The sequence below is a fragment of the Ambystoma mexicanum genome, unplaced genomic scaffold (genome assembly GCF_040938575.1).
Source record: "Ambystoma mexicanum isolate Mex_15411 unplaced genomic scaffold, UKY_AmexF1_1 Mex_scaf70, whole genome shotgun sequence".
Taxonomy (NCBI): Eukaryota; Metazoa; Chordata; class Amphibia; order Caudata; family Ambystomatidae; genus Ambystoma; species Ambystoma mexicanum.
In genome coordinates, this window is record NW_027182489.1 from 1,042,916 (window position 1) to 1,056,931 (window position 14,016).

General features: G+C 49.2%; 1 protein-coding gene across 3 annotated transcripts in view; it reads right to left on the reverse strand.

The window, feature by feature from the left end:
• Nucleotides 1-14,016, reverse strand: part of LOC138562831 (E3 ubiquitin-protein ligase TRIM39-like) — a 232,784-nt gene that overhangs the window by 53,275 nt on the left and 165,493 nt on the right. For all 3 annotated transcript variants that reach the window (XM_069642801.1, XM_069642803.1, XM_069642802.1), the window contains exon 5: nucleotides 11,858-11,910. In XM_069642801.1, coding sequence (XP_069498902.1) covers nucleotides 11,858-11,910 — 53 coding nt within the window. The remainder of the gene's footprint in view (nucleotides 1-11,857; nucleotides 11,911-14,016) is intronic.

Below are 14,016 nucleotides of genomic sequence, written 5' to 3' on the forward strand. Positions count from 1 at the left end.
TCACTATATACCTCATTGTGTATAATTAACGGATAACTTAATGTCAAATAGATATTCAAGATTACTCATCTTATCCAACCCTTCGCCCTTCCTCACTCTCTGTCTGTACACACGTAAAAAAATATGTTTACGTTTGCTGTTATTTTACTTTGTGCACTAATGAAGTGAAATGTGAATTGAACATATGCCCTATTTTGAGAAAGGCTCTTGTGAAGCCGAAACACGTGTCGACATACAGGGCGCTCCATAATCTTTTGAACTACTAAAACACAGCATTTGAAAATGAATAATGTGTGGCACAGTTGTTTTGTGACAAAGCAATAAGGAATTGAACACATACTGGCATGACCTTAAAGCCTCACAAGTGGATTGGACTCTAGGACAGGAGATCGTTGTGATGGAGCCTACCAAGCCTCGAGCTTTGGCAGATAAGTGGACTGGACCCTTCAGGATCATCTCCAAGATGGGCAAAGTCAATTATCTGGTTGTCATGGGAGTTCCTGGGGTAGGCCCTCAGGTATTTCACGTCAACAAGCTCAAGCCTTTCCATAGGGAAGCCGAAGTCTCATGTCTCTTGATAGCTTCAGAGCAAGAAAAGGATGAGAGTGAGCCCCTTCCTGATTTGCTGCATAGCAACCCTCAGGATGGCTGAGTGGAGGGGGTGCATCTCTCTCCAGATCTGACACCAGAGCAGCGGAGGGCCTGCAGGGCTTTGCTCCTGCAGTACGCGCCTCTGTTCTCGCTGACACCAGGCCTCACCCCAGGGTTCAGGCACGAAATTGACACTGGTGACAGTATACCTGTCAAAAGCAGATGCTATAGGATGTCAGACACTGTGAAGAACTACATCCAAGCTGTGTTCGCCAAGATGTTGGATCTGGGTGTTATTGAACCCTCAAGCAGTCCCTGGTCCAGTCCAGTGGTCCTTGTCCCCAAGGCAAGTTGCCAAGCAGGTACCAAGGATTGGCGGCTCAGTGTGGACTACAGAGGGGTCAACGCAGTCACCAAAACTGATAGACAACCATTGCCCAGGGCTAATGAGCTTGTGGACACCATAGGTTTTGCCAAATTTGTGAGCACCTTTGACCTTATCGCAGGCTATTGGCAAATAGCTCTGATGGACCATGCCAAGGAAAAGACTGCATTCTCCACACCTGAGGGGCTCTACCAGTTTAAAGTCATGGCTTTTGGGTTGGAAAATGCACCTGCCACCTTCCATAGATTGGTCAATCATGTGCTCAGTGGGCTGCAGGCCTTTTGTGTGGCCTACCTAGATGACATTGCTGTCTACAGTTCCACCTGGGAAGAGCATTTGACTCACCTGGATAAGGTGTTGCAGGCCTTAAAAAGGGCAAACCTCAGTATCAAAGCCAGCAAGTGCTAGATAGCTCAGGGGAAAGTCACTTATCTTGGTCATGAGGTAGGAGGGGGTCAAATCCAACTTCTCCCTAGTAAGGTACATGATGTACATGACTGGGACACTCCCACTACTCAAACCCAGGTTTGAGCTTTTTTGGGTCTCACTGGGTATTACCGTAACTTCATAGCAGACTATGGATCCATAGCTGCCCCTCTGACAGCTCTTACTTCGCCCAAACAACCTAGGAAGTTTAATTGGACCGAAGACTGTCAGAAGGACTTTACTTGCTTGAAGGAAAGTCTGTGTAGGGCACCTGTGTTGTGTGCACCTGACTGCAGCAAACCCTTTATCGTTCAAACTGATGCCTGCGATACCGGAATTGTAGAAGTCTTGCCCCAGTTAGATGACAAAGGGAGGGAACATCCAATCATATTCATCAGTAGACAACTCAAGGGTAGGAAACTTAGGTGGGCTACTGTTGAAAAGGAATGTTTCAGCATAGTTTGGAGCCTTGGGTGTTTTAGGCTCTACCTTACGTGGTCTACCTTCAAGGTCCAAACAGATCATAAGCCCCTGAAGTGGCTTATGCAGATGAAGGGTGAGAACCCGAAACTGCTCAGGTGGTCCATTAGCCTGCAAGGGCTAGACTTCCCCCTAGAGCATAGACCAGGGAAGAGTCACGATAATGCAGATGGCCTTTCCAGAAGGTGTGTTGACCGTCTGGAAGAGGGTGTCAATCTCGTGGGAGATTAGACCACATTAACCTCAGTCGGGGGGCGGTGACTGTGATACTGGAAATGCATTGGACGGAAAGGGCCTCCATGTCCTTGTTCTTTATTCCTTTATCATGGGTGTTTGTGATATTTTATGCACACGAGTCCATGCACTCCTGGCAGTGCAGCTCTTCCTCTATTTCATTTTGTGTACAGACCCTTCTATTTGTATTTGTATTTTATTGAATTTATATAGCCCTTTACTCCAAAGTGCTTTACATGAGAACAAGTAAACATACAGCAAGCATAAGATGACAATTGAACCACAACCTGATAACAGCACAAAGAACAACTTACAATATTACAGCGGAGAGAAGGGTGTAGCAGGGGGGAGGTGAACAAGGGAGTGGTAGGTGATAGAGGAGTTAAGGACGGGGGAAAGAGCAGGAATGTGAGGGAAGAAGGTAGGAGAAAGTGAGACAAGAATCAAGTGGGGGAGGGGAGGAAGGGGGAAAGGAGGGATGGAGCTGGTAAGGAAGAAGAGGAGTATGAGGTGAGGGTAAAGGGGAAGGGAGGAGGTAGAGAAGGAGGGGTGCTAGGGAGGAGAGTGGAAGGGGTAAGATTTTAGAGAGGAGCGAAACGAAGGGTAGGAGGGAGAAGAGCGGATGTGAAGGGGGAGGCGGCTCCAGTGGAAAGGAGCAAGGAGTTGGAAAGAGCGGAAGCGGGAGGGGGCACAGGGTGGAGGAGGAGGAGAGAGTAGGAAAAGAATAGCAGAGCAGAGAGGACAAGAAGGGGTGTGAAATGAAAAAAGGGAGGAGAGGTAAGGGGGAGCAAGATCATAGAGGGATTTGAAAACAAGGCAGAGGAACTTGAACTTGAGTTGGGAGTGGAAAGAGAGCCAACCTAGAGAGGTGAGGGAGGAGGAGACGGAGTCAAGAGGTGAGAGAAGGCATAGGGAGCGGATGGCAGGGTGGTAGATGGATTTAAGAGGGGAGAGATGGGAGGAGGGGAGTCCAAAGAGAAGGGAGGAACAGTAGAAGAGTCCGGAGAAGAGGAGGGAAGTAATTAAAAGTTTAGTGGCGTGAAAGGAAAGGAGGGGTCAAATTTTCCGAATGTTATAGAGGTGAAAGCAACAGGATTTAGCAGTGAGAGAAATGTAGTGAGATAGAGAGAGGTGAGGGTCAAGATGGAGACCAAGGTTGCGCGAGTGTGGAGAAAGGAGAGCTGGGCGAGGGGAAAGAGAATGAAGGGGGGAGGGGAGGGAGGAGGGACAGTGAATGCAGGGAAGAAAAGGAGTTCAGTTCTATCAGTATTCAGAGTAAGGAAGTGTGAGGACATCCAGGATGTAATAGCAAAGAGGCAAGAAGAGAGTTTATCATGAATGTCAGGAGAGAAGGAGGAGAAGGAGAGGAAGGGCTAGGTGTCACCAACATAGAAGTGGTGGGAGATACCAAAAGAGGAGATAATAGGAGCTAAGAATGAGGTGTAGAGTGAGAAAAGAAAAGGGCCAAGAACAAAACCTTGGGGAACTCTGTAGTTGAGAGGAAAAGAAGGGGAGGAGGAGCCACCCCAGGAGAAAGACAAGGTGTGGTTAGAAAGATAAGAGGAGAGCCAGTTAAGAACGTTATCCTTGAAGCCAAATGATGAAAGGGAGGTGAGGAGATGATGAGGAGAAGATGATGGTCAACAGTATCAAAAGCAGCAGAAAGGTCAAGGAGAATAAGGATGGAGGAGTGCTTTGCTTGGCGTGCAGAGAGGAGAGAGTTGAGAACAGAGGTGAGGGCAGTTTCAGTGGAGTGCTGTGGGTGGAAGCCAGATTGGGTGGAGGGAAGGAGTGAGTGGTTGGAGATGAAGGAAGAGAGTTGAGAATAGACTATACGCTCAAGAAGTTTAGAAAGGAAGGGTAGTAGAGAGATGGGGCGATAGTTGGAGGCAAGGTGGGGGCTGGCAGAAGCTTTTTGAGGATAGGGATGATAGTAGCGTGTTTAAAAGGAGAGGGAAAGATGGGATACCCTTATGGCACCCATGGGTGTGGGTACAACCCTGTACCCCTAGTGTATGTTTTTGGGCACCTGTGTGTGGCCCATAGAGCAGGGTATGGGCTGATGGCAGCTCCATGCTGAATGTGACAGGTGCTCTGAGTATCCTCCATTTTGGGATACCCCGGCCCTGCCATTGGAATCAGTTGATTCGCGATAGGAGACAGGATGGCCCCTGTGGCCTCTTGATTTCTATTGCCTGTTACCTTGTTTTCACAAAGTCCTGGGAAGCCCTGACTCTGTCCCTTCCCCCTGACTAGCTGGTGGGTAGAAGTTCCATAAATGGTATTGTGGGGAAGACCAGGCTAGACTGGCTGGAGCCTTCCCAGAGACTGTATGTTGTGGGCACACCCTTGGGGTGGGACCTGGGTGAATGGAGTGTGTGACCAATATGCACTTCATGTTATGGGTGTCTGGTTTCTGGTATGTGACACAAAGACTGAGACGGCCCTGCCCGAAACTGGTATGAATACAGTGTGGAGTGCTGAATGGCAGAGTGCTTGTCCCAATACACATTCCTTGTGAGTATCTGGAGGGAAGTGAATGGCCTAAATGCACTTTGAGCCTGATTGCCTGCCTCTCACTGATGAAAATCGTTCAGAAGCTGAAGTTGAAACTTGATGCTTGATCTCGAAGCCGAGCCGGAAGAAGAAGGTTAACTGCTGTATCCCTTTGACACAATCTGAAAGCTGCTGTGCCTTCAAGAAACTGATCCGAGAGAGGACCTGGCTAGGAGACCTCTTCCTGTGCTACGAGGGAACATTGTTTAGACCGCTAACCTTCGGCGAAGTGCCCTGGATGCCAGCCTTGGAAAGACTGTTGACCTGAGACGGGGTCATCAATGTAAAGTACCCGGACATCGAGGCCATCAAAGTCCATTGCCGTCGACCAGGGTTCGGAGGATTTGCCGTTACCACTGTAAGCCCATCGAAGCCATGTTGCCCAGAAGCGGGGACAGCTTGATGATGTGATGCCGACAACCGGAGCCGCAACGCTGCATTGCATACTAACACTTTGAATCAAGGACTCCCTTGCTCATCACCGTCGACAGCTTTGTCCCGCCGGAGAAAGTCAAGTCTAGGACAGGAGATCGTTGTGATGGAGCCTACCAAGCCTCGAGCTTTGGCAGATAAGTGGACTGGACCCTTCAGGATCATCTCCAAGATGGGCAAAGTCAATTATCTGGTTGTCATGGGAGTTCCTGGGGTAGGCCCTCAGGTATTTCACGTCAACAAGCTCAAGCCTTTCCATAGGGAAGCCGCAGTCTCATGTCTCTTGATAGCTTCAGAGCAAGAAAAGGATGAGAGTGAGCCCCTTCCTGATTTGCTGCATAGCAACCCTCAGGATGGCTGAGTGGAGGGGGTGCATCTCTCTCCAGATCTGACACCAGAGCAGCGGAGGGCCTGCAGGGCTTTGCTCCTGCAGTACGCGCCTCTGTTCTCGCTGACACCAGGCCTCACCCCAGGGTTCAGGCACGAAATTGACACTGGTGACAGTATACCTGTCAAAAGCAGATGCTATAGGATGTCAGACACTGTGAAGAACTACATCCAAGCTGTGTTCGCCAAGATGTTGGATCTGGGTGTTATTGAACCCTCAAGCAGTCCCTGGTCCAGTCCAGTGGTCCTTGTCCCCAAGGCAAGTTGCCAAGCAGGTACCAAGGATTGGCGGCTCAGTGTGGACTACAGAGGGGTCAACGCAGTCACCAAAACTGATAGACAACCATTGCCCAGGGCTAATGAGCTTGTGGACACCATAGGTTTTGCCAAATTTGTGAGCACCTTTGACCTTATCGCAGGCTATTGGCAAATAGCTCTGATGGACCATGCCAAGGAAAAGACTGCATTCTCCACACCTGAGGGGCTCTACCAGTTTAAAGTCATGGCTTTTGGGTTGGAAAATGCACCTGCCACCTTCCATAGATTGGTCAATCATGTGCTCAGTGGGCTGCAGGCCTTTTGTGTGGCCTACCTAGATGACATTGCTGTCTACAGTTCCACCTGGGAAGAGCATTTGACTCACCTGGATAAGGTGTTGCAGGCCTTAAAAAGGGCAAACCTCAGTATCAAAGCCAGCAAGTGCTAGATAGCTCAGGGGAAAGTCACTTATCTTGTTCATGAGGTAGGAGGGGGTCAAATCCAACTTCTCCCTAGTAAGGTACATGATGTACATGACTGGGACACTCCCACTACTCAAACCCAGGTTTGAGCTTTTTTGGGTCTCACTGGGTATTACCGTAACTTCATAGCAGACTATGGATCCATAGCTGCCCCTCTGACAGCTCTTACTTCGCCCAAACAACCTAGGAAGTTTAATTGGACCGAAGACTGTCAGAAGGACTTTACTTGCTTGAAGGAAAGTCTGTGTAGGGCACCTGTGTTGTGTGCACCTGACTGCAGCAAACCCTTTATCGTTCAAACTGATGCCTGCGATACCGGAATTGTAGAAGTCTTGCCCCAGTTAGATGACAAAGGGAGGGAACATCCAATCATATTCATCAGTAGACAACTCAAGGGTAGGAAACTTAGGTGGGCTACTGTTGAAAAGGAATGTTTCAGCATAGTTTGGAGCCTTGGGTGTTTTAGGCTCTACCTTACGTGGTCTACCTTCAAGGTCCAAACAGATCATAAGCCCCTGAAGTGGCTTATGCAGATGAAGGGTGAGAACCCGAAACTGCTCAGGTGGTCCATTAGCCTGCAAGGGCTAGACTTCCCCCTAGAGCATAGACCAGGGAAGAGTCACGATAATGCAGATGGCCTTTCCAGAAGGTGTGTTGACCGTCTGGAAGAGGGTGTCAATCTCGTGGGAGATTAGACCACATTAACCTCAGTCGGGGGGCGGTGACTGTGATGCTGGAAATGCATTGGACGGAAAGGGCCTCCATGTCCTTGTTCTTTATTCCTTTATCATGGGTGTTTGTGATATTTTATGCACACGAGTCCATGCACTCCTGGCAGTGCAGCTCTTCCTCTATTTCATTTTGTGTACAGACCCTTCTATTTGTATTTGTATTTTATTGAATTTATATAGCCCTTTACTCCAAAGTGCTTTACATGAGAACAAGTAAACATACAGCAAGCATAAGATGACAATTGAACCACAACCTGATAACAGCATAAAGAACAACTTACAATATTACAGCGGAGAGAAGGGTGTAGCAGGGGGGAGGTGAACAAGGGAGTGGTAGGTGATAGAGGAGTTAAGGACGGGGGAAAGAGCAGGAATGTGAGGGAAGAAGGTAGGAGAAAGTGAGACAAGAATCAAGTGGGGGAGGGGAGGAAGGGGAAAGGAGGGATGGAGCTGGTAAGGAAGAAGAGGAGTATGAGGTGAGGGTAAAGGGGAAGGGAGGAGGTAGAGAAGGAGGGGTGCTAGGGAGGAGAGTGGAAGGGGTAAGATTTTAGAGAGGAGCGAAACGAAGGGTAGGAGGGAGAAGAGCGGATGTGAAGGGGGAGGCGGCTCCAGTGGAAAGGAGCAAGGAGTTGGAAAGAGCGGAAGCGGGAGGGGGCACAGGGTGGAGGAGGAGGAGAGAGTAGGAAAAGAATAGCAGAGCAGAGAGGACAAGAAGGGGTGTGAAATGAAAAAAGGGAGGAGAGGTAAGGGGGAGCAAGATCATAGAGGGATTTGAAAACAAGGCAGAGGAACTTGAACTTGAGTTGGGAGTGGAAAGAGAGCCAACCTAGAGAGGTGAGGGAGGAGGAGACGGAGTCAAGAGGTGAGAGAAGGCATAGGGAGCGGATGGCAGGGTGGTAGATGGATTTAAGAGGGGAGAGATGGGAGGAGGGGAGTCCAAAGAGAAGGGAGGAACAGTAGAAGAGTCTGGAGAATAGGAGGGAAGTAATTAAAAGTTTAGTGGCGTGAAAGGAAAGGAGGGGTCAAATTTTCCGAATGTTATAGAGGTGAAAGCAACAGGATTTAGCAGTGAGAGAAATGTAGTGAGATAGAGAGAGGTGAGGGTCAAGATGGAGACCAAGGTTGCGCGAGTGTGGAGAAAGGAGAGCTGGGCGAGGGGAAAGAGAATGAAGGGGGGAGGGGAGGGAGGAGGGACAGTGAATGCAGGGAAGAAAAGGAGTTCAGTTCTATCAGTATTCAGAGTAAGGAAGTGTGAGGACATCCAGGATGTAATAGCAAAGAGGCAAGAAGAGAGTTTATCATGAATGTCAGGAGAGAAGGAGGAGAAGGAGAGGAAGGGCTAGGTGTCACCAACATAGAAGTGGTGGGAGATACCAAAAGAGGAGATAATAGGAGCTAAGAATGAGGTGTAGAGTGAGAAAAGAAAAGGGCCAAGAACAAAACCTTGGGGAACTCTGTAGTTGAGAGGAAAAGAAGGGGAGGAGGAGCCACCCCAGGAGAAAGACAAGGTGTGGTTAGAAAGATAAGAGGAGAGCCAGTTAAGAATGTTATCCTTGAAGCCAAATGATGAAAGGGAGGTGAGGAGATGATGAGGAGAAGATGATGGTCAACAGTATCAAAAGCAGCAGAAAGGTCAAGGAGAATAAGGATGGAGGAGTGCTTTGCTTGGCGTGCAGAGAGGAGAGAGTTGAGAACAGAGGTGAGGGCAGTTTCAGCGGAGTGCTGTGGGTGGAAGCCAGATTGGGTGGAGGGAAGGAGTGAGTGGTTGGAGAAGAAGGAAGAGAGTTGAGAATAGACTATACGCTCAAGAAGTTTAGAAAGGAAGGGTAGTAGAGAGATGGGGCGATAGTTGGAGGCAAGGTGGGGGCTGGCAGAAGCTTTTTGAGGATAGGGATGATAGTAGCGTGTTTAAAAGGAGAGGGAAAGATGGGATACCCTTATGGCACCCATGGGTGTGGGTACAACCCTGTACCCCTAGTGTATGTTTTTGGGCACCTGTGGGTGGCCCATAGAGCAGGGTATGGGCTGATGGCAGCTCCATGCTGAATGTGACAGGTGCTCTGAGTATCCTCCATTTTGGGATACCCAGGCCCTGCCATTGGAATCAGTTGATTCGCGATAGGAGACAGGATGGCCCCTGTGGCCTCTTGATTTCTATTGCCTGTTACCTTGTTTTCCCAAAGTCCTGGGAAGCCCTGACTCTGTCCCTTCCCCCTGACTAGCTGGTGGGTAGAAGTTCCATAAATGGTATTGTGGGGAAGTCCAGGCTAGACTGGCTGGAGCCTTCCCAGAGACTGTATGTTGTGGGCACACCCTTGGGGTGGGACCTGGGTGAATGGAGTGTGTGACCAATATGCACTTCATGTTATGGGTGTCTGGTTTCTGGTATGTGACACAAAGACTGAGACGGCCCTGCCCGAAACTGGTATGAATACAGTGTGGAGTGCTGAATGGCTGGGTACTTGTCCCAATCCACATTCCTTGTGAGTATCTGGAGGGAAGTGAATGGCCTAAATGCACTTTGAGCCTGATTGGCTGCCTCTCACTGATGAAAATCGTTCAGAAACTGAAGTTGAAACTTGATGCTTGATCTCGAAGCCACGCCGGAAGAAGAAGGTTAACTGCTGTATCCCTTTGACACAATCTGAAAGCTGCTGTGCCTTCAAGAAACTGATCCGAGAGAGGACCTGGCTAGGAGACCTCTTCCTGTGCTACGAGGGAACATTGTTTAGACCGCTAACCTTCGGCGAAGTGCCCTGGATACCAGCCTTGGAAAGACTGTTGACCTGAGACGGGGTCATCAATGTAAAGTACCCGGACATCGAGGCCATCAAAGTCCATTGCCGTCGACCAGGGTTCGGAGGATTTGCCGTTACCACTGTAAGCCCATCGAAGCCATGTTGCCCAGAAGCGGGGACAGCTTGATGATGTGCTGCCGACAACCGGAGCCGCAACGCTGCATTGCATACTAACACTTTGAATCAAGGACTCCCTTGCTCATCACCGTTGACAGCTTTGTCCCGCCGGAGAAAGTCAAGGCTGACGAACTGAGGAGAATGCTCAGGTGGGTTTCCCGCCACCCGAAAACCACAAAGATGCTGACGACCCCCAACGCCCTTGCTGGGCCAAAGTTCTTCATTGACTCTTTGCTGCAACAAACTATCGCCTTGGAGGTGCACAGCACGCCTCATCTTCGGGAGGATAGCTCAGGGGCAACATGCTCGCCTTGGAAGCAAGACGACATGGAGCACCACAGGTTAGATCGCCGGGTCCGCGCTTAGAAACCTCTGGGTATTAAGCATGTTATAAATAACCTATCATATCCTATCATATCATATCTTCGCAGGACGCCCACAACCGATCGTCGATGAGCCCCATCAGGACCGAAGGTGCTGCCTCGACGCCATTGTTGACCTTTTCTTCGAGCTATCTCGGCGAACCGTGGCTCCTGTCTAAAAGAGAGTTCACTCAAGAAGGATCCGTCGACGACCCGACGTCGAACTCTGCTAAACCAGGTACATTGGGGTGGTAGAACTTTAAGGTAGGAAATAAGACTCTCATAAGCAATATATGGACTGGACTGGGTTTGTTTTATTATCGTATTTACTGGTTGCCCAGGTGTGGGGATCCTCACACAGAACTGTGCCTAGTTGTAGGGGCCCAGTATTCTGCCAATTACTTTACCAGCTTGTTTTCCTCCTCGAGTCTATTGTTGGTTCACTTTATTAATTGATTCTTATGCCATTTGAAACTGTCCTCAGTTGATGCATTTTAATGGAATTAAAGAAGTAATTGTGCTACCACATAGAGACTGTATATATTTATCATTTTAGAATTGCCTGAGCACAAAGTGTGTTATTGTATATGTACATAATCAAAGCCTTATTTATATAAAGAACTGTGTTATCATTAAAATAGTGAGTGGACATTCCTTTGTGGGGGCTTGGAGACTACACTGTACTTAAGAACCAGCCTGCATCACATCCTGAGAACCTAAGCCTTGATTGCTCGTCCATTGCTACCTTATAGAGAATCATGGCTGGGGTGCTCTGTGCTTCTACTCTGCCATATAGAGGGCAGGAGTACGGATACCCCCCTCCAGTCTTTACAACGTTGTATAATGCCATGCAGAAGGGCAGCCATGATGAGGAAGTGACACCTACAAATATAAATGAAAAGTGATGGTTGGCGGGAGCCTTGTCGGTCATCCTTCAGTACGTAAATGAGACGGGGAAATGGGACGAAATGCAAAGGTTTAGAACACATCCTTAAATGAGAGCTGCAGGCCTGTATCATCTTTAAAGATGGAAATAGTTGCCGGCTTCTAGTTGCCCAGAGCCATCCAATCGGAAGGAGAAGACGACTGATGAAACCGGGTAGGCAGCCTTGAGAAGCTGTGTGTAACCTAGTACTGACCTGTAAAGAAAAGAATGTTCTGGAGCTAAAGGCAGGCGTTTAAGGTAATGTGCATTCCCACAGCGTGTTGTCCATGTTGCTCTGAACTGGGGGGAGGGGAGTTCCTGTGATGGCCCCTGGGGGCACTCTGCGGTCTGGCTCAAATGAGGTGTTCTGCTTGTAGGACGCACATTAATGATGTACTCGACGTTGTACATGTTCTAATTGTTTTAGAAAATTATTCTTGTCCTGATATTGTATGGCTTACTGTAAAATAGACACTTATAAATGAATTTGAAAATATGACCATATTACAAAAAGAAAATAAGCCTAAAAATGTACTATTCATCATGTTTGTATATTGGATGTTGCAGTGCATGTGGAACATGGAATGTTACTGAAGAGGTGCTGTAAAGTCAGGAGCTTCATATGGCATGGCCAAATGGACAACAGTCCAATAATAGTGCCATAAAGGCCCACTATGCTCAGTACATGCTTACCTTTGTCCACCGCCAGGCACTTCTCTGGCCTCTGAAATGTCACATTTTCACATCTGAAAAGAACAGAAGCGGTTTAACTAAAAACTCAGGAAAACCACAAGTCAACAAACACCTGTAGAGTAGCAACTCACTAAGTGACACATGCACTATTGCCAGGGCCATGTTAACAGACAGCCTTCCCCTCCTCCCCTGAAACCCATGCCCCCAGTGACAACTCACTAAGTTACACATGCAATATTGCCAAGTGCATGCTAACAGACAGCCTTCCCTTCCTCCCCACATGCAATATTGCCAGGGCCATGCTAACAGACAGCCTTCCCCTCCTCCCCTGCACCCCATTCCCCCAGTGGCAACTCACTAAGTGACACATGCAATATTGCCAGGGCCATGCTAACAGACAGCCTTCCCCTCCTCCCCTGAAACCCCATGCCCCCAGTGGCAACTCACTAAGTGACACATGCAATATTGCCAGCGCCATGCTAACAGACAGCCTTCCCCTCCTCCACTGAAACACATGCCCCCAGTGGCAACTCACTAAGTGACACATGCAATATTGCCAGGGCCATGTTAACAGACAGCCTTCCCCTCCTCCCCTGAAACCCATGCCCCCAGTGACAACTCACTAAGTTACACATGCAATATTGCCAAGTGCATGCTAACAGACAGCCTTCCCTTCCTCCCCACATGCAATATTGCCAGATCCATGCTAACAGACAGCCTATCCCTCCTCCCCTGAGACCCATGCCCCCAGGGGCAACTCACTAAGTGACACATGCAATATTGCCAGATCCATGCTAACAGACAGCCTATCCCTCCTCCCCTGAGACCCATGCCCCCAGGGGCAACTCACTAAGTGAACCATGTACTATTGCCAGGGCCATGCTAACAACCAACCTTCACCTCCTGCCCTGAGACCCATGCCCCCAGTGGCAACTCACTAAGTGACACATGCAATATTGCCAGGGCCATGCTAACAGACAGCATCCCCTGCTCCCCTGAAACCCATGCCCCCAGTGGCAACTCACTAAGTGACACATGCAATATTGCCAGGGCCATGCTAACAGACAGCCTTCCCCTCCTCCCCTGAAACCCCATGCCCCCAGTGGCAACTCACTAAGTGACACATGCAATATTGCCAGCGCCATGCTAACAGACAGCCTTCCCCTCCTCCACTGAAACCCATGCCCCCAGTGGCAACTCACTAAGTGACACATGCAATATTGCCAGGGCCATGTTAACAGACAGCCTTCCCCTCCTCCCCTGAAACCCATGCCCCCAGTGACAACTCACTAAGTTACACATGCAATATTGCCAAGTGCATGCTAACAGACAGCCTTCCCTTCCTCCCCACATGCAATATTGCCAGATCCATGCTAACAGACAGCCTATCCCTCCTCCCCTGAGACCCATGCCCCCAGGGGCAACTCACTAAGTGACACATGCAATATTGCCAGATCCATGCTAACAGACAGCCTATCCCTCCTCCCCTGAGACCCATGCCCCCAGGGGCAACTCACTAAGTGAACCATGTACTATTGCCAGGGCCATGCTAACAACCAACCTTCACCTCCTGCCCTGAGACCCATGCCCCCAGTGACAACTCACTAAGTGACACATGCAATATTGCCAGGGCCATGCTAACAGACAGCCTTCCCCCCCTGCCCTGAAACTCATGCCCCCAGAGGCAACTCACTAAGTGACACAAGCAATATTGCCAGGGCCATGTTAACAGTTTTTGGTGCACGGGGCACAGACAGCCTTCCCTTCCTGTCCTGAAACCCATGGTCCCCCTCTCATGCTCCCAAACCCCATGCCTCCCCAAAGCAGTCTTTTGAGAGTTAATGGGCCTCATTATAGATTTGCTGGTATGCACCCGGTAAATCCGGTGGGATATCGGCAAACGGAATTAGCGTTTTCCCCACTTGGTCTGCCGGAATTACCAGCAGATTGCAAGTGGCGGAAACACTGATAAATCCCCATTCTGTGGCGTCCAATCCATGGGGGTATTTGCCGGTATTTCTGGCACTGGTAATGCCAGATTTCTTTGAGGTAGGGTGCGGTAATTACCAGCAGCTCAGAGCTGCCAGTTATTCCATGCACCCCACCACCAAACGTGTACTCTGTCGGTCTGGAAAAGTGCCAGTATAGGGAAATACCAG